Below are 27,643 nucleotides of genomic sequence, written 5' to 3'. Positions count from 1 at the left end.
ATGGGAAAAGGCCGCTATGATGCCGGTTGCCGTTTTAACCTAAAATCAAAAACATCTTTGTGCCGTTTTTTTTTCGTTTAATATACATCGTTTTATTTTCCGATTCAGTCAGTAGCATTTAGATAATAATAAATAAGTTGAAATAAAAGAATATATAATAAAATAAAATAAGAAATAATAAAATGAAGTAGCATAAAAGACAATATAAAAAATTTACTGTTATATTTTTGGAGAAAATTTATTTTTTTCTGCAGTATAAGACGTGCTTTATCTAAAATGAGCATAAAATTTGGAAATGCAAAAACATTTTGGGGCAAATATGCCATTATTTGTTATAAATAAATTTAGTTAGTTTAAACAAAAGTTAACTCATTATTTGTGATTTCATGTTTTTTTGAAAGCAACTAAAATAACAAGTAAGGAAGGCTAAGTTCGGGTGTAACCGAACATTACATAATCAGCTGAGAGCTTTGGAGACAAAATAAGGGAAAATCACCATTTAACAAAATGAACCTAGGGTAACCCTGGAATGTGTTTGTATGACATGTGTTTCAAATGGAAGGTATTAAAGAGTATTTTAAAAGAGAGTGGGCCATAGTTCTATAGGTGGACGCCATTTCGGGATATCGCCATAAAGGTGGACCAGGGGTGACTAGAATACGTTTGTACGATATGGGTATCAAATTAAAGGTATTAATCAGGGTTTTAAAAATGAGTGGCCCAGAACATCATCTGTCGGGTACCGCTAATTTGTTTATATATGTAATACCACGAATAATATTCCGGCCAATATTCCAAGGGATTTGGATTTCGCTCTGCAGAACTTTTTAATTTTCTTCTACTTAATGTGGTAGGTGTCACACCCATTTCACAAAGTTTTTTCTAAATTTATATTTTGCGTCAACAAACGAATCCAATTAGCATGTTTCATATCTTTTTTCATATTTGGTAAATGTTGATATTTGGAGAGATTGTTCGAATTTGGAAAAACTTGTTCTATTAATTATAAACAAATAAAGCAATATTTGTTACACAGCGGCTGATCCGTACAAATCGATTCATATGACTTTACGTATGCTAAGTATGCGAAACAGCCTGGCAATTGCTTGTATGGAAAATTTGTTAGCGTATTAATATATAGATTCTTCAACGTACCTGATTTTGTTGACTTTGTTCTGCCATCGCCTTTTCTTTTGCTTGCCTTTTGCATTTATATCTGTGGTTTTGAAACCAAATTTTAACCTGCAAAATTTAAAAACAGCTCATCAACTTCAAGATATACACAATAATTTACTTCAAATAACTATCCACTTCATATGAACATATGATCAGTCCTCAAGACTTCCCAAACGATTGGCTTGGGTGAGGTACTGTGAAAATAATGAGGGTAGAATAATCTAACTGGGCGAAGTGCTTTTTATGTCCCCTATGACTCGTAGCTTAATTAGTTGTTGAGTTGTAATTTATAATCTCAAATTTTCTTAATAATAATAATATATAGTGCTTCTATTTGCACTCCAGAAAAGTGGCCAGGGCCACCCAAGACAAAGTTATCTCAACCAGAAGCCGTTTAAAATATATAATGCGCCCTCCTACTGAAGTTGATAATAATGTCAAAGACAGCCACAAACAATGCATTGCATCACCGCTGCATGTGTCAGATTTTCCGCTACCGATTATTTAACAAGTCTTAATCAGGTAGCTAAAATGGGACACCAATCACTAGCACTGAGTCATGACCGAGGCATTGGAAGGCAGCGCTTTCATAGCTTGCCACAGAACTTACCTGATAAAACGGTTGTAGAAAAGCAGAAAAATAACACTTTTCTAATAATTAAGGGTGTACAAAATACGAATTTTAGTGTAGAAAAATATTTTGATTGGGCGGGGTTAACTTTTTTGACAACACCTGCCTTGAGAACCAACATCATGGATTTCGATATGAAACTCTAGCTTTACCCACTATTCTATATAAACGCTGCATTCAAAAAACTTATATTTGTTTTATTCTTCAAAAACATCCCAAGTTTTCTATAAATATAATTTTCATTCGAATAGGAATAGTATATGACTTTTAAATAAAATTAAGCGGAGTTAAGCACCATAAACTTTGGAGTACTTCATTTTAATAGTAATTTACGATATAGCAGAAAACGCGTTGGTTTAAGAGATATTCTATTCTACGTCATAAATATAATTCTTTGAACAAAAAGTGTTACAAAGACTACATTAATAAGATTAAGCTTCAACTTTCCTCTAATCCCAAGTCGTTCTTCAATTTTGTTAACACTAACGCAAGACTAACGCAAGACTACTGGGTTTCCATCCGTGATGAAATTTAAGACTTGGTTTCAAGTGACGATGCCACAGTTGCCGATATGTTTGCTGATTTCTTTAAATCAAACTACGCACAAACTTGCGTGCCCGTTCAATGGAATGTTCTTTTTAGCTCGCCAATTCTTTCCGTGTACGAGCTCCTTCGATATCCTGTAACGACGTGTTTTTACACTTAGAAAACCTAAAAACTTCTTATGTTAGTGGTCCCGACAGCATTCCTTCTGTTGTTCTAAAAAGTTGCGCGGAATATTTGTATCGGCCCCTAACGAATACTTTTAATGCTTCTCTAAAGCAAGGTGTATTTCCCTCATTCTGGAAAGAGTCTTTTATTATATCGCTGTACAAAAGTGGCAGTAAATCATGTGTTGCAAACTATAGAGGCATTGCAAAACTTAGCGAAATACCTAAACTTTTCGAATCCATTATAACTAAACAACTAGCTCATTCAGTTTCTCCTATCATTAACCCAGATCAGCAGGGCTTCTGCAAAGGCAAGTCAACTGAGTCGAACCTGTTGGAATTTACTGCTCATGTCTCCATAAACTTTAGAAATAACCTACATACTGATGTAATTTACACGGATTTCAGCAAAGCTTTCGATAAGGTTTCCCACATTATTCTCACCTATAAACTTAATGGTTTAGGGTTTCCACCTCAACTTTTGTGTTGGATTTCCTCTTGCTTAAAAGGAAGGAAACAAAAGGCGTTATTTAAAAACAGCGAATTTCAATTCGTCCTTTGCTATTTTTGCTATTTATTAATGTTCTTCCAAGCGCGTTAACTCATTCCAAGGTTTGGATGTATGCTGACGATGTTACGCTTTTTAAACCTATACTCACTCCGGAAGACAGATTGCTCCTTCAAGAAGATTTCGATAGTTTAATCAAGTGGGGCAATATTAATGATATGAGCCTCAACCTAAATAAATGTAAATTCATGAGTTTTGGTAGAAAATCATTTCAAGTGCACAATTACATGGTTGCGGACTACCGGCTGGAGCAAGTCACTAGATTTATTAACCTGGGTGTTACATTGGACCCAAAACTTGACTTTAAATTTCATATTGAAACTTGCGCGACAAGATCGAAAGGATTTCTTGCTTTTGTTAAACGATGGTCTAAGGAATTTAAGGACCCCTAAGTTACAAAATCTCTCCTTTCTGCTTTAGTGAAACATCTATTTAAGTATGCATCAATCGTTTGGAACACGCGGTATCAAATCTATCGTAACACGTTTGAAGCGGTTCAAAAACAATTCCTACTTTTTCTTTGAGTCATTTGGCCTGGGTTCCAACAAGAAATCTTCCCTCTTACAACAGTCGGTTAAAGCTTATAAACCTACCTTCTTTCGAGAGTCGCAGGGAAATGCTTGGTGTCTTGTTTATGGTGAAATTATTGAGAGGAACGGTGAATAGCCCGTTTTTACTTAGCGAGATCAAATTTAATGTTCCCATGAGGCTATCAAGGCATTTCCATCCGCTTTTTCTGAGCACATGTAGGTCGAATTTCGAAATGCACAAAGCGCTTCGTTGATTGTGCCTGGATTTTAACAAGCATTACAGTAATTTTGATACGTCGGACTCGCTTTTCAAAATAAAGATAAACTAGTATATATGTATACATATTTCAAATAACTAACTATAACTTGCTGTTACTCCATTTTATGTATATATAATATAGCAGCTCTTTCTGGGCGGTTCGCGTCAGCTCCCTTCTAAGCACCTCTCGTTAGCCCCCTACTGGGCAATCAGCTCCTTTCTGAGCAACTCGCGTCAGCTCCCTTCTGAGCACCTTCGCCTGCCCCTTACTGGGCATACGTATACAAAACTTATACCCTCTTGTAAAGTTAAGTTATTTATTTAAATTATCGCGCATATAATTATACATATCACCTCTTAATATCAAATATGTAACTATAACTCTTAAGATCTTTTACTTAATGTTTTACATTTTATAATATAATTTTATTATTTTATAATATAATTTTGCTCACTATGTATGCTTCTGTAATCCGTAATTATATTTAGTCTGATTAATTGTAAAATTTGTAGCCTAATAAATAAATAGCTGCCAAAACGGTTTTATCTCTCATGAGTAAACTTAATTTTTGCTGATAGAGGGTATTGAATATAAGCCGACGATATACCACTGCACCCTGTAGAAGGACGGGAACAAAACGTAAATTGTTGAGCAAATTTTCGTCTGCGGATATATGGCTTATTTCTCAATTGTCTACTTAGAGTAAGCATTTGTCTTCAAGAGAAATTCTATGCTGGACCTCTCGGCTCATATTTCTCTTTCTGTTAAAGATAGTTTCTATATGAACGAAGTCGTTTACTATTTCGGGTCACCCTCTATGAAACTTCGTTTGGATTCGATTTGACAGACCTGATGCTAAGCATCATCTTGTACAGTCATATAAACCTTCCCCTGATAGGGGAAGCTCACTTGGACAACATGAAGGTCCGTTGTGATACCACATATAATAAACTAAAATAACGGTGAAGTAGATATAACTACTTAGAGAATCGTTGAGTAGCAACGATAAAGTTCCGAATGATCCCGATCTCAACCTTGGATAGCTCCTCGGGAGATCCAAGTGAGTCGCGACCAAAATACTTTCGCCTAGTTCTGGCAAAAGCTGAGCAATCAAGCATAAAGTGATTTGGTGATTCCACCTCATCATCCTCCATACAGAAGTAGCAGGATGGAGTTTCCAATATACTGAGACGTACCGCATGGATACCCATGGGAAAGTGCCCTGTCAAAACCCCACCATTGATAGGTAACCTTAGGGAACCAAATTATTTCAGCAGACCTCCTGCCATCCACTTTCGGCCAGAAAGCTCTTGATACCCTGCAAGACGTAGTGTCCGCCCAACGTTTGCTGAGCTGACTAGAGGCCCAGCTATGGAAGAGCAATTCACAGGTGGCTAGGGGAATCCCGAAATCCCTACTGCCATCTTCATCCGGTTCATTTGTACCGATTCGGACTAAGAGATCCGCTTGACAGTTACCCGGAATATCACTATGGCCCGGGACCTAGATAATCTTAATTGTAAAATAATTCGATGCAATCGCAAGTGAGGTTCGGCATTCCCAGACCACCCTCGATTGCACTGGAGTTGAGCTCAAGGCCATTATAGCCGTTTGTCTATCAGAGTTGATGTTAAATTACCTAACCGTAGTAGCACTGGAAAGCATTTCATCCACCGCATCCTTAATCGCAGCAACTTCCGCTTGGAATACACTGCAGTGTTCAGCCAACTTAAACTTGCGGCTTACATTTATCTCTTGACAAAAATTTGACCCTGTAAGTAAGTACCAACGGTACCCCACTAATCGAAGGAGTTCTGAAATCGGGTATCTTATATCTCCTTGTAAAAAGAACCAATTCTGTTTTTCCCGGGTTGACCGCCAATCCACATGATTCAGCCCACCTAGACACAGTATCCAGGTAGCCCTCCAGAACATCGCGCAGGGTGCCCAGAAATTTACCTCTGACTAGGATAGCGAGGTCATCTGCATAGGCAACAACCCCACAACCATTGGCTTCCAGGTCCACAAGTAGCTCGTTGACAACCACAACCCAGAGCAGAGGAGATAGGCCACCTCCCTGTGGCGTGCCCCTGCACACCTTCCTCTAAATTATGGCCCCTCCCCACTCCCGTGCGTCAATTCTGCCGCATAGAAGTTTGCTAATAAATTCAACCAGAGCCGCTTCGACTGCTAAACCCACCAGAGCTCTTTCGATTGCCCCCGGTAAGACATTGTTAAAAGCCCCCTCGATGTCTAGAAAGGCACCCAGAGCAAACTCTCTGTGTTCTAGGGACCCCTCTATTTGCTTTACAATCGAATGGAGAGCCGTTTCCGTCGATCTGCCCTTGCAGTACGGATGCTGTGAAACCGACAGTAACCCCCGACGTATTCTTTTCCGTAGGTACAGGTCAGTCAACCTCTAAAACATCTTAAGAAGAAACGACGAGAGACTGATTGGCCCGAAATCCTTAGGTGATACATGAGAGCCCCTGCCTGCCTTCGGAATGAAGATGACCCTAACAGTGTGCCACGACTTATTGATATAGTTAACCCTGAGGCAGTTGGTGTAGATGATGGCTAACCAGCGGCAGGAAATCCCTAAAGTCTATTGAAGGTGCGCAGGAATGATGCCATCCGGGCCGGGTGACTTATAGGGCTTGAACGAACATATAGCCCAGGATATTTGACTTTCCCGTAGTGGAATGGCAGGCATTTCTGCATGGCCAGCGACCGCCGACCATGCAAGCGAAGATCCCTGCACAACTGGGACATCGGGAAAATGATTGTCCAGTAAAAGTCTTAGGGACTCCTCGCTACTCATCGACCAGTCCACAACATCATCTCTCAGATACCCCCGAGGGGCGGGATTCCTAGAGAGTATTTTTTTAAGCTTCGCTGATTCACTTCAGACTTCTACGTTTTCGCAGAAGCTTCGCCATGAATCTCGCTTGGCTATCTTTATTTCATATTTAGAAATACCCAGGCTCACCTTATAGAGCTCCCAGTCCGAGGGTAATTTACTCCTCCTGGCTCTGTTAAAGAGCCGCCTACTGGACGATCTTAGGTCGTCAAGAGAAGCAGACCACCAGGGTGGCTTGCCCTTCCCCCTGGCAGGACAGTTGAAAGGCGCTATTGTTTGCCGAGGTGACGTTTTCCACCAGACCGTCTATCTCAGATTCGAACAGGTCCGAACCAACGATAGGCGCCTCAGGAAATATCTCTCCCAACTTCCTAAAATACAAGTACCAGTTGGTTCTTTTGGGGTTCCTAAAAGATATTTTACCGGGACGTTCTTCGTTCACCGAGAACTGAATATATCGGTGAACAGAGAAGGTGTGCTCGTTGAGAACCCTCCAGCCAGATATCCGATCTTCCAGTTCTCTGCTAACCAGGGTGAGGTCCAGGACCTCCTCCCTTACCGCAGTAATAAAAGTCGGGTCAGTTCCCCTATTACATATACAAAGTCCCTCATCTACAATAAAAGTATATAAAGACTCACCTCTGGTGTTCGTATCCGAGCTACCCCATATGCTATGGGTTGCATTAACATCGGCACCTATGATTACGCCAATGCCTCTCCACCTTGCTTCAGCGGTGATTTCGCCCGGTATCACAGGTGGTGGTCCCGTTACGTCCCCATGGGGCATGGATGCTGAGACCACCCACATTTCGTTACTGCGTCGCTCGAGGCAGACCGTGGTTACGTCAGCATTGCTGAAATTAGAGAGACTAAAAACTTTAAATTCCTTTTTAATAAGCACACAGGATCTAGGCCTACCTGCCTCCCTATGCACCAAGGTGTTGAATTTTCCCCTCCTTAATCCAGAAATTTTTCCGCAGTTACTACTCAGCCACGGCTCCTGGACAAGGACTATATCCACTCCGCCTTTTTCAAGACAGAGCAACAAATTTTCGGAAGCCGCTTTAGAATGCTGAAGATTGATTTGACGGATTTCCATCAACACCACTCTTCTTCTTCTGCACCCCATCCTTGGCGGATTCGCCCTCGGAGACTAGGAGATCCTCCTGAGCACTTGCCGACGTGGCCCAACAGCCTCCTCTACTCTGAGGACCCTCCAGTTATGCGTCGGAAGGTTCGGGTTGCAATAACGCATCAACTCCAGTATTTTCTCCGGCTGAGAGGGCCCGGCAGGCAACCACACTCGAGGCCTCGGTCGAACGGGCAGATCCCTCCATTCCACGGCCTCGAGCCTGGCTCCCCTCCAAACCTCCCCAAACAAAGAAATTATTTTCTTAAAGATACAGGCCAACCGCTCGTCAGCACCAGTAATCAGTATAAATCCATACCACCCCGAGTATTCGAAGCATGGCCGCGGACCTGGGCTCTCCATTACAGCGGTCATATAGGTATGGCGCTGGCGACCCACGGCCACTCCTCTCGGGAGATGGCACCATCTTCCCTACTCCTATCCAGGACCCCGAGGGTGATGGAGCCCGCTCGTTTAGCGATTTCGCTAAACGCAATTGCGTCCCCACCTCCTCGGGCCCTTTTTGTCGTTGAGGCATTCCGCTCATCCGACCTTTGCCAGCTACGACGCTCCCGGTCCACCCTAGCGTCCGGGAATGCTTCTCTGAAATCTGAGCTGCATCCCTTCCGCCGTAGCGCTCCAGGAGCTTCTCAGCCAGGCGCCGATCACCCAGAGCTTTCCTACGCGGCTTCTATCGCCTACCTTTCTTGGCCGAAACCTGCCCCCAGGGTACCCGTTGGGAAAACTCCTCGCGACAGGGCTTCCTTACTGGTACTGGGCTGGTCTGTCGCATTCGTCGGACCTCTACCTTTCCCAGTCACAGTCCCATATGGGCCTGCATTGGGTGTCGGTTTCGACACCCCTCCACTACCGAACTACTCGTACCTACGGGGTTTGAAACCAACCCGCTGCGCTGATCCGTCTGGTCACCCCTTTTGATCTGCCGGGAGCTATCTGGGTAATGCGTTCAGAGCCAGACCGGACGCAAAGCGGGAAAATCTTCAACCGCATCTACACCACCAACTTAACGGCGGCGGAGCCAGAACGTATCTTGAGGCCCGCCACGGTTTTAACGGGACGTGGGCAGGTGCAGCATTAGCCTACCAGCCGTTTCGATAGGGTTTAACCCCGACCTACAAGGTGGCAGAATACCGCGCCTACCATCCCAAAGTCATCAATTCCCATACATAGTCAAAATCAAAGTCCCTAACAATCCAGTTCGTCACCGTTGTGTACCGATCTTGACCCTTAACTGGGTCCTCCCTCCCCTGAGCTCGGCACAATGACTCAGGGGTGCTGGTTTTATCGAATTGTCCTCTCTTGATCAGCCATTATCAGTAGAAGCAGGGGCACCTCGTGCAGGACGTGATAACTAATCACAATTCGTCACTATGGCCGGTCTAAGACTGATACCAGTCCCTGATCCAGAGCCTGGAACCATGTATAATATCCATGCCAAGTATCTTAACCCCTTGCGCTGAAATGAAATTCAGGCGACGAAGCTTATATCCAACTTCTTCTCGTGAAGTGGTGACGTGTGTTTTTTTTTTTTTTAGTTTTTTATATATTTTTCACATGATGAAAAACTTGTCTGTGGTCGATTTAGTTCCAATGTTGATGTTGCTGTAGGTGCGACCGATCACAAATCGTCATCAACGTCCTCTAACGGGAGTCCAAGGAAACTTGCTGTTTCATTAGGGGTGGACCATAGTGAGACGGGCGTTAGAGGCTTTGGTTCCACATTACAATTGAAGAGAGGGTTCGTGTCATGTGGGGACACATTGCAAGCAGAACATACATTTTGTATGTCAGTGTTGATTCCGGACAGGTAAGAGCTTAACCTGCTACAGTACCCAGATTGATGTTGAGCTAGAGTGACGCGCGTTTCCCTAGGGAGAGTGCGTTCCTCTTCTGCTAGTTCTGGGTATTTTTCTTTAAGAACTGGATTCGGCGGGCAATTCCCGGCATAGAGGTCCGACGCCTGTTTGTGGATATCACTGAGGACCTGCTTGTGCTTTTTGCTTCATACGGCTGTATTCTCAGGTGCCGTTTTTCCTCATAGTGCTTACGAAGATGTCCCCTTAAGCCCCTGGGACGTGTAGCCTTATCAATCAGATGTCCGTTGGGATGCCCAGGTTTTCGTGTATTCAACAGAAACTATTTGTTCAGCATTTCATTTCTCCCCTCTTCTTCATCCCTTATGGGTAGTACTCTCGCCTCATTGTGTAGGTGGTGTTCTGGGGATTTAAGAAGACAGCTCATAGCGGTTCTGGGAGCAGTATTTTGGCAGACCTGTATTTTCTTCCAGTAAGTAACCTTTAGTCTTGGCGACTACATCGGGGCCGCGTAGCATGCAATCGGCCGGCCAATTGCTTTGTAAGTGGTAATGAGCGTTTCTTTGTCTTTACCCCAAATGCTGCCACCAAGAGATTTGAGGATTTTATTACGGTTCTTTATTTAGGGAACAATTGCTGTTGCATGCTCTCCAAAATGTAGATCCTGATCGAACGTCACACCCAAGATTTTGGGGTTTCGGACAGTCGGTAGCGTAGTGCCATCGACGTGGATGTTCAAAATGGTCGACATTTGGGGCGTCCATGTTGTAAATAAGGTCCCCGTTGATTTGGTCGGTGACAATTTCAGGTTTCGCGAGGCGAAGAAACTGGCAAAATCAGGAAGATAGCTGCTTATTTTATTACAAAGCTCTTCGATGTGTGGGTCTGGGCCTGTGGCTATTATTGTGCAGTCATCGGCGTAGAAAACGATAGTTCCTCCTTCTGGTGGCGAAGGTAGCTTCGTCATGCAGAAGTTAAACAAAAGTGGGGATAGGACAGCACCCTGTGGTACCCCTTGTTTAATTCTTCTTGGTTTGGATGTTATGTTCCTGAATTGGACCGATGCTTGCCGACCACACAGATAACACTGGATCACAAATTCCAACTTTTTTTCTGCACCAGAGGCGCCATTATAAAATTCCTATGGAAAGGCCTCGGGGAAGCCTGAGATCCCTAGGGGGCGGGTCCTCACGTGGCGGATAGGGGAATACCTCCCAGATATGGGTGGTAGGAGAGAAATCAAATATCTCCCGCGGACCACACAGGCCGAAGAATGACAATTTGTTAATAAACCAAAGTACGATAAATCCTGTCGCCTCTTTGGGAGCCGAGTAGCCGGCAGGTGGGCGTCTGTTCTCCATGTAAGGAGCGGCCTGAAGGTTTCATGTGGTCATACTAAATCTTTCCTGAAATGGTCGGGCTAGTACTTTAATGGTGCCTGTAACCGGAATGTACCGGATCTGCATCCTGCAAAGGACCATAAACATCGATAACACTTCGGGGGGTTTCCTTATCGCTACAACAACAACACTAATGCATTCCCATTAGTCCTATGAACACGGTACGAATATGACTCGGAATTATAGGTTTTATCGAGTTGTCCTCTCTAGATCCGCCATATGCAGGGTGTCCATCTTCGTAACATAAGGTCGGTCTTGGGCTTTAAAATAGAACAGAAAGAGAAACTTGGTCTTGAATGAAAGAGGATAGGTGTATCGATGGAGGCTGAGAAGCGGAATCCGGTTATAGGGGGAGGACAAGGTCGTCGCTCGAATTCGTCCCCCATTATGGAGAGGAGGGTGCAAGCACATACGAGTCGATGTTTTGAGATGACGCCAGTGTGTGCAACACGAGACATCCGCATCAAAGACGCTCAGCAGTCGGCATGGGAAATGATAGTAACTCCTTCTGTTTAAGACAGCAGCTTTGATACATAGAAATTTAATAGAAGTGGGAAAAGGACTAAACCTTGTGCCACCCCCTGTTTTTTACTGGTTCAGTCCATAAGTGGCCTAGACGGTTAATGAAGCATGTTAATCGTTCCCGAGATGGTCGGGCTAGTTACTTAATGGTGCTTTGTTAGCGGAACTTACCGGATCTATATCCGGCAAAGGACCAACAACATCGATAACACTCCCCAAACCTTAGGGGGTGTCGTTATCGTTATAAAAACAACAACATGGATGGCTAAGTGAAGATTCGCAGTAAAAAGACAAGGATTTGACGTTTGGCCACAGTTTACCGACACCCAAAGAGAGGTTACAGTTCTTTATATGCTCTTCCCATTTGGCACGTTTGTGTTCATTTTCCAGCCGCATAGTATTCAAGTTAAAGTTCCTAATGTAAGAGTATTAAGGGTCGAGCTGTCTAGCTAGGTCACGTTCTCTTGATAAGTTTGCAGTTTAGGCCGGGAAGTGCGGTAAGATTTCAGCTATTCTACTGGCCGGAATAAAGCAAGCCGAAGCTGAAGTCGCTCGCCTTGCTGTTCGTCACTCGGAATGGGGAGAGCAGCGAAATATTGATTTGTGAAAGTTCTTCCCCATTTTACTTTTTTGAAATGATTAAAAAAAAAAACAGCGGTAGGATATAGCACTTAAGCATTTCTAGGTTAGTATCACCTGACCGAATAGTTCTTTTAAAGGTTTTATCGCTGCGGCTGATGTTGGGTTGAAATATATTACATTTCACGGTGTGATGAACATCATTACCCGATTTGGCTGTTGGCTTCGCCTCTTGAATTTTGGCTACTCAGGTATTTTATTGTCTCATATAATCGGTTATCTTCGTAATCTTTTGGGAATAACATAACTTATCTAGAAAAAGCAAATACAATAGGTACCAGAAAGCTTCTAGTATTTGTCAAGAGAACTGAGTTATTTTAGAACTTAAGTCATAGTTTTTGAAAATTCCTAACACTATGGACAGATTCAATCTATGCGAGGTATAGCTCAATCTAGCCTTACCTTTAGTTCGAAACCTCTACTAGGGTGGGCACCTTGTTCATGGTGTGGGGGCTTATCCGAACACCATAGCGCCGGTCTAAGTTGGCTGAGCAGTAAAGGGACTCAAGGGACAAGGGACATCATAGGAGGGTGGCGGGATGTCAGTGCTATTGGAGCTAGAATGTGTATTCGGCTGTATTCTAAAGTAGGCTTGCCGACACCGGGCCATATCGAGAAGTAACGATGGCCTTGTAGAGTCAACGATCTCCGTTATGGAACGGAAGGTGCATCCAAACGGAGAAGTAGACTGGAGAAGGGTACAGAGCATAAAGATTAAAGAGCTCAAGAGTGAGCGCTTGGAATGGGCCCATAAGGCAGTCGAGCGATTCCAAACTTTTATTTGGTGCCAGATGTTAAGACGGTAGTGTGCGACAATATGCGAGCCTGCGGTGGCTAGAGGAAATGGTTCCAAACCTCCAAAGGCAAGGAACGAACGTGTAGCTTGAAGTCGTGAATGGTGCGCTGAACTCCACAATGCAAAAGTTACAGTATGGAAAAATGCAAAAATATTTTTGCAGCAGCTCAGGATGGAAGGAACGGATTGGAACGAAGACATCAAGCCCGGTGCTGACCAAAAATGGACTTCAATTTACGAAAATTTACCTCACATCAGAGAAATTAAAATCCCTAGGTGGGCACAGTATTCTCCCGATAAATTAATCCAGCTGCATGGATTGTCAGATGCTTCGGAAAAAGCATTTTGTGTCTGTATATATTTACGGGTACAAACACATGAAAATAGTTTTCCTTCCAGTTTGCTAGCTGCTGAAAGCAAAGTAACACTCCCTCAAACCGTGAGTCTTCCACGGTTGGAGCTCTGTGAAGCTGTCTTACTCTCGAAATTAGTGAAACAGCTGCAAAGTGAGCTCAATCTACCCCAACACGAACTCATTCTATGGCGCGATTCTGCAATCGTACTGGCAGGGTTAGAAAAACCACCCCACCTGGACAACGTAAGTCGACAACAGGACTACGGAAATTCTTAAAAAATGTTGGCAATGCTGGTTGGAGACAAACTTCCAGCAACGATAACCCAGCAGATTACGGAAACACGATAGAGCTGCTTCAAACGTCTGGACCCTTACATAAAAATAACACCCTTCTGACATTGCCCAACGGACTGAAATTGATGCCAGGAACATGTAGAAACAAAACTGGGACAACTCACAGAAATATTCACTATAAAAAAACTGGAGGAATCCAATAAACTCCTATCAACAACTCTTATGACTTCAAACAACAGAGGTTGTTCCGAAGAAGATTTATAGGAAAGGCAAAGCCGCCATGGTGTAGCAAGGGGCTGAGTCTTGTTATAGGACTAGTAAAATATATTTTAAAGTTGTCAAAGGTCTCGGAGATCGAGGAATGCAGATATGAGTATAGGAATCTATTGAGGATCTACAAGAGCGAAATCCATAGGCCGAAAAGAGGCTCATGGAAAAATGGTCAAAATCTTTGAGAGGCAGATAGACGTGTATGTAAAGTCCAACATGGATGACAACGCATTGCTTAACCACTTAAGTACTGAGTACATACCTGTACTAGTACCAAAGAAATACAAGTACTTCAAATCTAAGTACAAAGTATAAGCACTTATGCTGACTTTTTCTGATAAAATAGGTCAGTTTGATTCATAAATGGAAAATCAAAATGTACAACATTTGTTATAAAATTTTTATTGAATATGAGTAAAATTCATATTAGAAAACAAAAAGAAGTAAAACAACATATTAAATAAGTATAAATTGTACAACAGCTAACAATATTAAAGTAGTTTTGTGTTTGCCTTCATTAGTATTAACTTTTCTAACGAAAATTCCGTCATTGATTGCCTTATAGGACTATAAGCAATGCCTGCTAAAGAAAATAAGCGCTCTACAGGGGCGGAGGAAGATAAAGGCGTATTCATTTTGAGTGATAGGTCCTTCATAAGAGGATAACTCTGAAGCATATTGAAATTTGTTGATGTATCATTAAGATACCTGTAAAACTCTTCTTCAACCATTTTTTCAAAGTTAGGTGATCGTAAGGGTGCTGGTTGATCATGGCTTATTTCTTCGAATAGCTCAGCTATTTTAACAAAATGAAGGTAAATAAGGATAACAAAGGTAAAGAATAAGGTATTAATACATGGAGTTTTTTTTATTGGTGATAAGCTCATGGAAAAATGCGTATTTTGTGATGCACGCCTAAAAGACAAAAAATTCGTCGATTTTTTAAAGCACCTGCGTATAAAACACCCGGTAAGCACTCAAGCCATACAACAATTTCACTAGGTGGGAGGAGGTTTGATGACAGAGTGATAAGCTTCACTCCTATGAACTGTGGAAAGGGAATCGTTCCAACAAATGTTGAAAGAAATTTCGCTAAAGGTGATGAGACCTTCAAAATTAATGACTAAATTAGCGAATGATTTACAAAAATTTTTAGTACCATAAAAGATCTTATATTTGTGGAAAATACCGTTTCGATCAGTAGTTGAGCTGATTGTAAAAAAATATTAGCTGATCCGATTGAAAACCGTTCAACACTTGTCAAAGTACTTTACTTGTACTTTACAATTCAAGTACAAGTACTTCGATACTTATACTTGCACTCATTTTGCGAAGTACTGAGGTGCTGATACTTGTACTGGTGCTTTTTTTTCTAGGTCTGTTAACCACGATATGAAACATATCCATATGACCATAGAGAAGGCCTTGAAACACAGGGAATACTCCTTAAAATTCTTGTTAGACATTTCCGGGGCTTTCAATAATGTCTCCAAACCGGCGATCATGTAGGATCTTAAGAACATTGATGTATTGGCTGCATGCTTATCTGCAGGAAGATAACTGCGCAGTGGGGGCTATATGAGTCCACAAACTCTACTGTGGACGCTGGTCATGGACCCGGCAAACTAACGGTGTACGCTGACGACATTGCAGTTATAAGTGGAAAATGCCTTGCAACAATTAGATCTTTGATGAATCGGGCGGTTCGGGATATACATACCTGGGCATCTTATGTCGAGTGGAGGGATATGGTGGAGAAGACGGATATGGTCTTGTTTATTAGAAGGCGCAAGGTCCCGAATCAGACTAGGCCTAATCTAGGAGATGTGACCCTGCAGGAAAAAGCTTTTTAAAAATACGAAGGAACCATTCTAAACACTAAGTTATCGTGGATGAGAGAGTGAAGAAGGCCTCGGCGACACTTTATGCATGGAAAAGAAGGGTTAGGGGGCTTTGAATATACCCGCGGTAGGTATGCCTGTCGTATGAAGCGACTAAAATACCAATTCGATTCAATGGGCTGTGCAATATATAGCTTCTCCAAACCAATTGTCAACCTCACCTACCCGTGGCGAATCCTGTTTCATTAACAGCCGAGGCTCTGGCGACCGGGAACTCCTAATAGATCTAGGAGGTGGATAGACGAGATGTCCTAGAAGGTTTCATGTGGTCATACCAAAGCTTTCCCGGGATGGTCGGGCTAGTACCTTTAAGGTGCTTGTTACCGGAACGTACTAGTTCTGCATACGGCAAAGGCCCATCAACATCGATAACACACCCCAAGGTCTTCGGGTAGTGTCCTTATCGCTACAACAACAATAGCGATTGTAAAGCCAATCATATGCAAGGTAGTCCTTGTTTGGTGGACAGCCACCCAAAAATTAACGTACCTCAAACAATTAGAGGTGGAGCGGCTGCATGGTGTGCCATTCTGCACATTTTACTAGTACACCTGGTGGTCAAGAACATAGCGTTAACAACTGCGGCGAGACTCAAGATATCGGGGCAGCTTGAGCGAAGTCCATATGGCCATAGTAGTAAAACGTCATCAAATATTGAACGGACAGACTACCTAGTACCATGCCTGCGTTTTGATGGGTATCCTAGAGGTAGAAGGTTGGTGCAAGTGTGCCTAAATGACAGACCGATTGCCCCAAAGTTTTGGAAGGAGTAGGGTGTGCGGTATACTGCGGGGTTCCGGAAATAAAAAAAATCATACAAGCTACCAGATCAAAGTAATGTTTTAAAGCGAAAGCAGTAGCCGTGCCTAAAGCAGTATCAACATTGGAGAAAACAAGCGTTAACTGCAGCCGCGTTAATTTTTACATTGACAGCCAAGTATCAATTAAGGCAATAATCTCATATAGCACAAGATCTTAAAGTGTATTACAGTGTAAGAAAACCCTGGAAAGAATCGGGGTAGAAAGAAATATACATCCGTATTAAGTGCCTGGGAATGTGCAATGAAAGAGCGGATGATGATTAACAGGGCGCATCCCTCGAAGCTTATGCCGTACACATTCCAATCTGATTTAGCAAAATTAAAAGAAGGCGAGTCCTGCACATGATTGACCAAGAAGGAAAGGCGTGTAACCAAGCCCATAGCTGTAAAGTGTCGAAGACCATGTGCGGGTCTTTTCAGTGATAGCAAATGTAAGAAGTGCGGGTTTTTGTGCTCGTGCCCTGCGCTCGAAAATCTAATACTTCAGTTATTAGGAGTGGCGCAGCTATCAGCAACAAGTACCGTAGGTCCTAGAAAGCTTCCAGTACTTGCTCTGAGGACGGAAATTTGTTATAATACAAGTAGATACTCGATAGGGCAGTTCAGTCTGGTCGTAAAGAAGACTTCTGCTAACACTATGGGTTCATTCTATCTATGTGAGGTCCACACAAACCTGCCAGTTTAACCCAACCTTAGGTTGTAAGTACCCGCAAATTTTATTTTAAATATGATGATCGACATGGGTTTTTCATACCATTTACTAAAATTATGTAAAAAGTCATTTAGGCGGCTCATGTTGTTGTTGTTGTTGTAGCGATTAGGTTACTCCCCGAAGGCTTTGGGGAGTGTTATCGATGTGATGGTCCTTTGTCGGATACAGATCCGATACGCTCCGGTAACACAGCACCATTAAGGTGCTGGCCCGACCATCTCGGGAACGATTTATATGGCCACATTGAACCTTCAGGCCATCCCTCCCTCCCCACCCCCAAGTTCCATGAGGAGCTTGGGGTCGCCAGAGCCTCGTCTGTTAGTGAAACGGGATTCGCCGCTCGAAGGTGAGGTTGACAATTGTGTTGGAGAAGCTATATGTTGCGCTACACAACCCCTTGAATCCCGGCTCATGTTTCATACGAGAACACAACATCTAAGTAGCTATGTAGTTAAAATTTCACAACTCTTATTTGAAAGGGTAGTTTCTCCGCTATAATTTGTTTGTTCTTATAAAAGTTATTCAATATTTTTTCAGAGGGAAATAACTCAGTATGTACATATAATATACTATATATCTTATTAATATTGTGACGAATATTAGCAACACTAAGGCATACTATCATCTCTAAGCCGATACTAAGAAGTCACTTGTATCTACATAAACAAATCAATCATTATGTCTACACATATGTAGATACAAGAAGCGGAGAGATATGCACAAACACATGCATATATCTGAAATGCTCAAAAAAGTATGCAATCATCGGTCGAAATATCACTCACATATACACGCGCATATGACAAGCTATAAACGTGCATCTGTAGTTTATAGCTGGTAAACAAGTAGTAAATTCTTGAAAGAGAAACGCCTAGAATAATGCGAACGAGGAAACCGAATAGTATAAAAGCAGCACCAGCTGAGGCATGGGCAATCAGTTTGATTTAAGCACGTTATTGGTTGCGAAGTTTAAGTGTTATTGTGAAGTACTCTAATAAAGACCATTTTGCATTATTCAATATTGGAGTTATTTATTCAACAGCTTAGCGATACGAACGTTATTAGAAGGTTGCAAATAAGCGGAGTTCCCTGAAATTCGTTACAATTGGTGTCAGAAGAGGAATTGTTGAATAAATTCCGAAGACTTCGAATACAACTTGGTCATGGCAAAGTGGAGTGAATTGAAGATCCAGCAACTGAAGAAGGAGTTGGAGAGCAATGGATTGAATACAATCGGCAATAAACTTCAACTTCAGGCACGACTACGAGAGGCAATGGAATTAGAGGGAATTAATGTGGACGAGTATGTTTTTTATCCTGGGGGTCAATTCACGTTCTATGAAGTTGTGAAGTGAAAGCATTTTTCGCCACTTCATCTGATATGCGATTCAGTTTAAAAAAAAAAGTGATATTTATTGTAAAATTTTTTTCATTTAACGAATATTTGTTCACCGTTGAATTTGTCCGTGAAAAATCTATATATATAAAAGAAAGTGGTGTTAGTTACACTATAACTCAATAACGGATGAACCGATTTTGCTGAAAATTGGTACGAGAGGTAGCTTAGAACCAGGAGACGGACATAGGATCCTTTTTTTTTCCCGTCTGGATGGTTTTCCGAATCCGTCCGGAATCCCGTCGGTGTTATTTTGGAACTTTTTCGGGACTATGTCAGGGTTATTTGGGGATTCCTAAGGGAGCATTTTTGGATGGTTTTCGGGATCCATCTGGGATCCGGTCGGGGTTATTTCGTGACATTCTCGGTATTTTTCAGGTATCATTTCTGGATAGTTTTCGGGATCCATCTGGGATCACGTCGGGGTTATTTCGGGACATTCTCGGTATCCTTCAGGCATCATTTCTGGATAGTTTTCAGAATCCGTCCTGGATCCCTTCAGGGTCATTTCTGAACATTTCTGGGCTAATTCGGGGTCATTTGTGGTCCCTTCTGGCATCATTTCTGTATGGTTTTCGGGATCCCTTCAGTGTCATTTCGATACCATTTCGGGATCATTTTGGGAATCTTCTGGCATAATTTTTTGATGATTTTCGGGATCCGGTAAGGGTAATTTCGGAACTTTTTCGGGACTATTTCGAGATCATTTTGGGAACCTTCTGGGATTCCGTCGGGGTCATTTCGGGATCATTTTGGGACCCTTCCCGGATGGTGCTTGGGATTCATCCTGGAGCCCGTCAGGGTCATTTCGGAACTTTCTCGAAACTATTTCGGGATCATTTGGGTAAAGGATCAGTTCTGTGTGGTTATTTGGATCAGTCTAGAATCGCGTCGTTGTCATTTCGGGACTTTTTGGGACTATTCTGGGGCCATTTGGAGACCCTTGCGGGAGCATTTCTGGATGGTTTTCGAGATCCGTCCGCGATACCGTCGGGGTCATTTCGTGGCTTTTTCTGGATAATTTCGATCATTTGGGGATCCTATCAGGTTATCAGCTCATTTAGTTATTTTTTTACTCTACTACAAAAACGAAATATATTAGACAGACAATTTTTTTTAAAAATAAATAACTTTATAAGCAGGTTAACGTGAATAGTCCATATATTTTATTTTCTCCATGCGGACGAAGCCACGGGTAAAGGCTAGCATAATATATATATAGTAGTGATGCATACCACTCGAGGTAAACCCACTTCTTGGGAATGGTCCTTATCCGACGAATAAGAATAGACACAAGAATAGAGATAAGGGTAAAAAAGCCTAGGAATAGGGAGAGGAAGAAGGCATAGGAGAAGGAAAAGGGAACGGAAACGAAAATTAAAAAGTATATGGAAAGGGAAATGGAGAAGAGTAAGAAATCGGGAGGGCGAACGAGAGAGACTGAGAAGGAGAGGGATAAAAAGATGGAAGAGAAGGAGAGGGGGACGAAGATATAAAGGAGAAGAAAGGGAAAGGGGAAGGAAAGGAGAACGAAAAGGAAAAGGGGAAGGAAAGAGAGAAGGAAAAGGGGAAGGAAAAAGGAAACGAAAAAAGGGGAAGGAAGAGGGAAAAGAAAGGGATAGGAGAGCAAACGCCGTGGAGAAGGGGAGACCGAGGGGAAGGAGAATGAGAGGGAGGGATATAAAAAGATGGAGAAGAGGAAGAGCCATAAGAATGTGGCTAAAGAGATGCTAAATGCCCAAAAAGAAACAAATAATAAATTAGACGCACTAATTGCCAAAATTCTTTAAAAAGTTTTTTATTATTTACTAGGGGATCCACTGATATGGGCTATGGTGGGCTTTCTGACTTTGGTCACCCTAGCCTTCGACTTTATCCCTGACAGGACGGACTATTGTATGCTGATAACTGCTCCCTGTGTAACCTTCACCACAGTCATTCCCCGGGAGAGGAATGGGGAAGAGGATTCATCCATGGATGGGAGCTGTGCGAACATGGCCGACGACGGCAATAGGTGCTGCTTAAGTTAACGCCTCTACACATAATAATTGAACAGTCAGCCAGGAGTACTTTAGTAAACATAGCTAAAGAGGGATGCGGAAGAGGCAAAGTGATACAGTCACGGATCATGGAGAAGCTGAAGGAGCAGATTCCACTCATCCAAATTCCCAGTGATGAGACGAGGAAGCTAATTAAGTTTGAGAAGCGCTTCAAAATAGAGCTGGGGAACAAGTGTACATAGGAAACCTCTAAAATTGAAGCGCTTCACCAGGAACATACTATAATATGGTACACCGATGGCTCGAAGACACCGGAGCACATAGGAGCGGAGATCTTCGGCCCCGGAACCAAAATGTCCCTACTATCCGGAAAATGTCCGCGCATCTTCCAAGCCGAAGTTTTCGCCACGAGCCGGTGTGCAGAGATAAATTTACAGCGGGGATATACAAACGAGGGAGACGCTATACTCAGCGACAGTCCGGTTGCGCTCAAGGCACTATCTTCAGTTGAGATTAAATCATCAACAGTCCTTGAGTGCGTAGAGAGGTTAGGCAGTCTAGGGGCCAATAACACCATCCGTTTACCCAGTAATTGGACACAGAAGAGTGGATGGTAACGAGCTTGCCAGGTTGGCGGCGGCGGAAAAGCCGATAGTACCCGAGCCCATCATACCGATAGTGTCACAACAATAAGGGAAGAGTTCAGGCAAAAAGAATCGTTCCCCAGAGAACAACACTGGCGCGAAAGTCCAGGACAGGAGGACAAGCGATATAAAGCCATGATTAAGCTCCCAAAAAGCAGCCTTAGAATTTTAGAAGGCATACCCACAGGTCATTGCATGCTAAAGAGCCACATGGATAAACTAGGTACATATATCGTCCAGTAGCCTCTGTCGATTCTGTGATCGCGAAGATGAGACTGCAGAACACATCCTGATGCGACGCAGTCGTTAGAGGGAGAAGAGAACTCAAAGAATTCAAAAGGCGAATATTGGACATTTTCTTCTTTTCTTATTGAAAAGTTGGAAATATTTACTGCTTTCATTAATAAAATTTTTTTTTTTGACAGAAAATATCATTTTTTTACTCAACACAGTGCTCGTTATTAGATTTTCACAACGAGTATTGCAAAGAACACGAATCGCCTAATATAAAAAAGTGATGTGATAAAATGAAAAATAATATTTCTCAGCGAGCATGAATATTTTGTTTCACTTTATCACTTCATAGAACGTGAATTGACCCCCTGATGTGGAAGAGTCAGTGACTAAAATGTAGGAGAAGACAGAGGCTCCGAACACTAACGCTATACTAGCAGTGTTGAAACAAATGTCGTCACAAATATCAACTGAAATGTCATCTCAACTGGAAGAACAGAAGACGTATATGGGGTATCCCATCTGGAAGCACAGGACACACGAATAGCATCCCAACTGGAGTCGCAGGAGAACCGTATAACATCGAAGATTGAAGAACAAGAAACGCGTATTTCAGAAATGTCACAGATTACATCCAAGATGGAAGCACAAGAGGAGGGCTTATCATTGCAGGTGGCACAAATGTCTTCACAGTTAGAAGCACAGAATACAAAAATTGTACAGCTCGAGGACAAAATGTATGGCGAGATAGAAGCTTTGAGAGGCCGTATACAGGAGTTGCAAATAAATCGCCAAGCAGTTTCAGCGAGTAATCCAAATGTAAAAACATCATCCTTTGACGGTTCTGTTCCCTTTCGGGTCTTTAAGCTACAGTTTGAGAAGACTGCAGCAGTGAACAACCGGATTTCTGAAGATAAAGTTGCAGCTCTGTTCGTGGCATTGATAGGGCCTGCAGCGGAAATCTTGCAGACGATTCCAGTGTACGAATGGAACAGTTATGAAGCATTGATGGCCGCTGTCGAGAGACGTTATGGAAGCGAGCATAGAAAACAGATATACCAAATTGAGTTGTAAAACCGTTACCAAAAAGCGAATGAGGCTTTGCAGGAGTTTGCGTCAGATGTTGAAAGATTGGCTCATCTCGTAAATGCAGACGCACCCGTGGAATACACCGAAAGGGTTAAAATTCAGAGCTTTATAAATGGAATAAGGGATGTCGAAACAAAACGAGCTGCATATGCGAACCCAAAGCCAACATTTGCGGAAACGGTATCATATGGTCTGATTCAGGAAACAGCATCGCTTCTGTGTAAGCCAGCGTTCAAAGCACGCCGTGTGGAGGTAGAAAGGCCAGATGGGTGAACACAATATCGGAGGCGCTGAAAGGATCGCAAAACCGGAGTGGAAGAGTTATCAAATGCTTCAAATGCGGGAAGCCCGTCACATTGCACATCATTGCGATCTTGATCCTAGTGGTTTAAACAGCATGGGTGGTCTTAATAACAAAGCTGGAGGCGATGAGCAAGAGCGAGTAAGATGTAGAGATCGAGAGCCAGCTCCAGCTATTGAATGTCCTGTGATATCTGTCTCGCCATTTTGGAAGGAAATCAATCAGTCTTACAGTCAGAAGGAACGTGGAAGGGAAAGAACGTGTACTGACTGTAGATACGGGCGCTTCTCATTCCTTGATTCGATCTGATTTGGTCAACAGGAGGGTAAAGCCATTACCTGGAGCAAGATTGCGTACAGTCACTGGCGAGTATAACCAAGTCCAGGGAGAAGTGATCTGTGAAGTCTTAATTGGAAAGGTCACGATTCTACACAAATTCGTTGTGGCGGAGATTGTTGACGAAGTCATATTGGGAGTGGACTTCTTAGTTGACCATGACATCAAGATCGATATGCAGAGAAGGGCTATGCGTAATAAGAACCAGGATGTGCCACTTAACTTCAGTTTGGAGAAAGGGTTCAGCAGTAATCGAGTACTGGTGAAGACTAGACAAAGATCACGAAAGTCAAAGGTAAAGGTTGATGGATCGAATGGGCCAAACAAAGCGATATCAAAAGTACCTGCGGGAGAAACACTGGCATTGACAAAACCAAATGGATGCACAAAAACGAAGGAAAGAATTTCCCAGAATGAATGCGAGGTTAGTTTTAAGCCAGGGCGCACTACTGTTGTGAAACGTGGCAACGATACTGATTATGCGAAGCCAATCCGTCAAGCGCAAGCCCTACGAAGTAGTTCATTGACCAAACAACAGATTGTGAGGGAACGAATCAGAATAATAAGTGCTAGGATGAAACACAGGTACGGCAAGAACAATAATTCGGAAGGTTTCCGGGAGGGAGATTTGGTACTGCTATAAAACCCGCACCGGCGGAAGTGTCTTCCATCAAAATTTTGGTGCAGTTGGGAAGGCCCGTACAAAGTTGTAAAGAAGACCACTGATACCATCTACCGCATACAAACCATTGGGAAACCACGAAATAGAAGGGTGGTTCATTTGGAGATGCTAGCGGCGTTTATATCAGGAAATTTGTCTGATCGGGACGATCATTCTTAGGTAGAGGGCAGTCTGACGAATATTAGCAACAATAAGGCATACTATCATCTCTAAGCCGATACTAATCAGTCACTTGTATCTACATAAACAAATCATTCATTATATCTACACATATGTACATACAAGAAGCGGAGTTATATGCACAAATACATGCATATATCTGAGATGCTCACTAAAGTATGCAATCATGGGTCGAAGTATTACTCACATATACACGCGCATATGAGAAGCTATAAACGTGCATCTGTAGTTTATAGCTGGTGAGTTTATAGATGTTAAACAAGTAGTAAATTCTAGAAGGAGAAACGGCAAGAAGTATGCGAACGAGGAAACCGAAGAGTATAAAAGCAGCACCAGCTGAGGTATGGACAATCAGTTTGATTTAAGCACGCTATTGGTTGCGAAGTATAAGTGTTATTGTGAAGTACTCTAATAAAGACCATTTTGCATTTTTGAATATTGCAGTTATTTATTCAACAGTTTAGCGATAAGCACGTTAGTAGAATGTTGCAAATAAGCGGAGTTCCCTGAAATTCGCTACAATATTATAAATGCGAAAGTTTGGATATTTGGATATTTTTATGTCCAGACGTTTTTTTTTGTGCCTCAATCACACAAGAACGGCTGGACGGATTTTGATGAAATTTGGCACATTTAAAGCCAATAGTCTAGAAGGATCTACTAGCTATATATTTTTGAAAGGGGGGGGGGGGCGGGAGCTCCCAGCCCCCTAGGGACAGTTTTAATTTAATTATTATATTTTTGACTGAATCACGCCAGAACGGCTACACGGATTTTGACGAAATTTGGGACACAGATTGACAATAGTCTATCGGCGAAATTGTTTTCGAAAATGGAAAGGGAGCCACGACCCTTACAACAATTACTTTTAATAAGGGACCCACGACCCTACCAACAATTACTTTTTAATAATTTTTACACATTATAACTTTACGTATACTGACATTCACCAATATTACAAATACAATGGGTCAAATAAGTCGAGGGCTTACAAAGTGAGCAGTGACACCAAACGTCCGACCTGTGGTGCTCACGTTTTCCTCCCGCCATCCGCCCTCCTTCAGTTGTTTTTATTAGCACGCTTTTATTAGCTTTACCTGTATGTTCGTTTGTAACTCTTCATTCGCTTCAACGCGCCTGCTGCCTTATTAACATGCTTTCATAATTAGCTTCACCTTATTTGTAATTCCGTAAGGGTTATATCGAGATCCTTCCGGAATCAATTCTGGATAGTTTTCGGGATCCCGCTGCGATCCCGTCGGGATCATTTTGGGACCTTTTCAGGACTATTCCGGGATCGTTTGGGAATCCTTACGGGATCATTTCTGGATGGGTTTCAGGATCCGCCCGGCATCCCGTAGGGGTATTTCGGGAATTTTTCTGGACTATTTCGGGATAATTTGCGTACCCTTCAGAGATAAGTTCTGCATGGTTTCTGGGATCCGTCCGGGATCGCGTCGGGTTCATATCTGGACTTTTTCGGAACTATTTGTGTATCAATTTGGGACCCTTCCGGGATCATTTCTGGATAGTTTTCGGGGTCCGTCCGGGATCCAGTCGGTGTAATTTCGGGACTTTTTCTGGACTATCAGGGCAATCTCGGGACTTTTACGGGATCATTTCTGGATGGTTTTCGGGATCCGTCCGGCATCCCATCGGGATCATTTTGGGACACTTCCGGGATAACTTCTGAATGATTTTCGGGATACGTCCGGGATCGCGTCGGAGTTATTTCGGAACTTTTTCTTGACTATTCCGGGATCATTTGGGGATCCTTCCGTTATAAATTCTGGATGGCTTTCGGCATCCCGTCAGGGTCATTTTGGGATTATTTGGGGATCCTTCTGGGAAAATTTCTGGATGGTTCTGGGATTCCTTTAGGGTAATTTCGGGACTTTCCCGGGATTATTTTGGGGCCCTTCCGGCATCATTTTTGGATGATTTTCGCGATCCGTCCGGGATCCCGTCAGGGTCATTTCGGGACTTTTTTGGTATCATTTCTGGATAGTTTTCGGGATCCATCTGGGATCCCTTCGGGATTATTTCGGGACATTTTCGGTATCCTTACGGATCTGCATCCCGTCAGGGTCATTTGGAAGCTATTTCGGGATCATTTTGGGACATTTTCGGCATCATTTCTGGATGGGTTTCGGGACCCGTCGGGAATCTTTCGGGAATATTTTGTGATCATTTGCGTACTCTTCAGAGATCAATTCTGGATGGTTTTTGGGATCCGTCCGGGATCCAGTCGGGGTAATTTTTGGACATTTTCTGGACTATTTCAGGGTAATTTAGGGACTTTTACGGGATCATTTCAGGATGGTTTTCGGGATCCGTCCGGCATCCGATCGAGATCTTTTCGTGATTTTTTCGGGACTATTTTGGGACCCTTCCGGGATAATTTCTGAATGATTTTCAGGATCTGTCCGCGTACCCGTCAGAGTCAATTCGGAAATTTTTCGAGATTATTTCGGGGTCATTTGGGGACTCTTCCGGCACCGTTTCTGGAATATTTTTGGGATTAGTTTGGAATCCTGTCGGAGTTATTTCGGGACTTTTTCGGAACTATTCCGGGATCATTTGGGGATGGCTTTCGGAATCCCGTGAGGGTCATTTCGGGATTATTTGGGGATCCTTCCGGGGTAATTTCTGGATGGTCTTCGGGATTCCGTTAGGGCAATTTCGGGATTTTGGGCCCTTCCGGCATAATTTCTGGATGATTTTCGCTATCCGTCCGCGATAAGGTCAGGGTAATTTCGGGACTTTTTGTTATCATTTCGGGATAGTTTTCCGGATCCGTCCGGGTTATTTCGCGACTTTTTCGGGTGTATTCCGGGTTAGTTGTGGATTCTTACGGGATAATTTCTGGATGGTTTTCTGGATCCCATCGGGGTCATTGCGGGACTATTTCGGGATCACTTGAGGACCCTTGCGGTATAATTTCTGGATGATTTTCGGGATATGTCCGGGTACCCGTCAGGGTCATTTGGGGATTATTTCGGGATAATTTGGGAGCATTGCGGGATTACTTTTGGCTAGTTTTCGGTATCCGTCCGAGATTCCGTCGGGGTTATTTCGGGACCTTTTCGGGAGTATTCCGGAATATTTGGAGATCCTTCCTGGATAATTTCTGGATGGTTTTCGGGATCCCGTCAAGGTCACTTCGGGACTATTTCGGGATCACTTGGGGTCCTTCAGAGATCTTTTCTGTATGGTTTACGGAATCCCATCGAGGTTATTTCGTGGCTTTTTCTGGACTATTTCAAGATCATGTGGGGACCCTTCTGAGATCATGTCAGGATCCATCCGGGATCCCGTCAGGGTCATTTCGGAACATTGTTGTGACTATTCCGGGATCATTTGGGGATCCTT

General features: G+C 42.9%; 1 protein-coding gene across 12 annotated transcripts in view; it reads right to left on the bottom strand.

The window, feature by feature from the left end:
- The window catches only part of scro (scarecrow), a 1,102,402-nt gene that overhangs the window by 167,352 nt on the left and 907,407 nt on the right, over positions 1 to 27,643 (bottom strand). For all 12 annotated transcript variants that reach the window (XM_067760136.1, XM_067760130.1, XM_067760134.1 and 9 more), the window contains one exon: positions 1,156 to 1,242. In XM_067760136.1, coding sequence (XP_067616237.1) covers positions 1,156 to 1,242 — 87 coding nt within the window. The remainder of the gene's footprint in view (positions 1 to 1,155; positions 1,243 to 27,643) is intronic.

The sequence above is a fragment of the Eurosta solidaginis genome, chromosome 1, assembly GCF_040869045.1.
Source record: "Eurosta solidaginis isolate ZX-2024a chromosome 1, ASM4086904v1, whole genome shotgun sequence".
Taxonomy (NCBI): Eukaryota; Metazoa; Arthropoda; class Insecta; order Diptera; family Tephritidae; genus Eurosta; species Eurosta solidaginis.
This window is presented reverse-complemented; position numbering and strand designations above follow the sequence as displayed.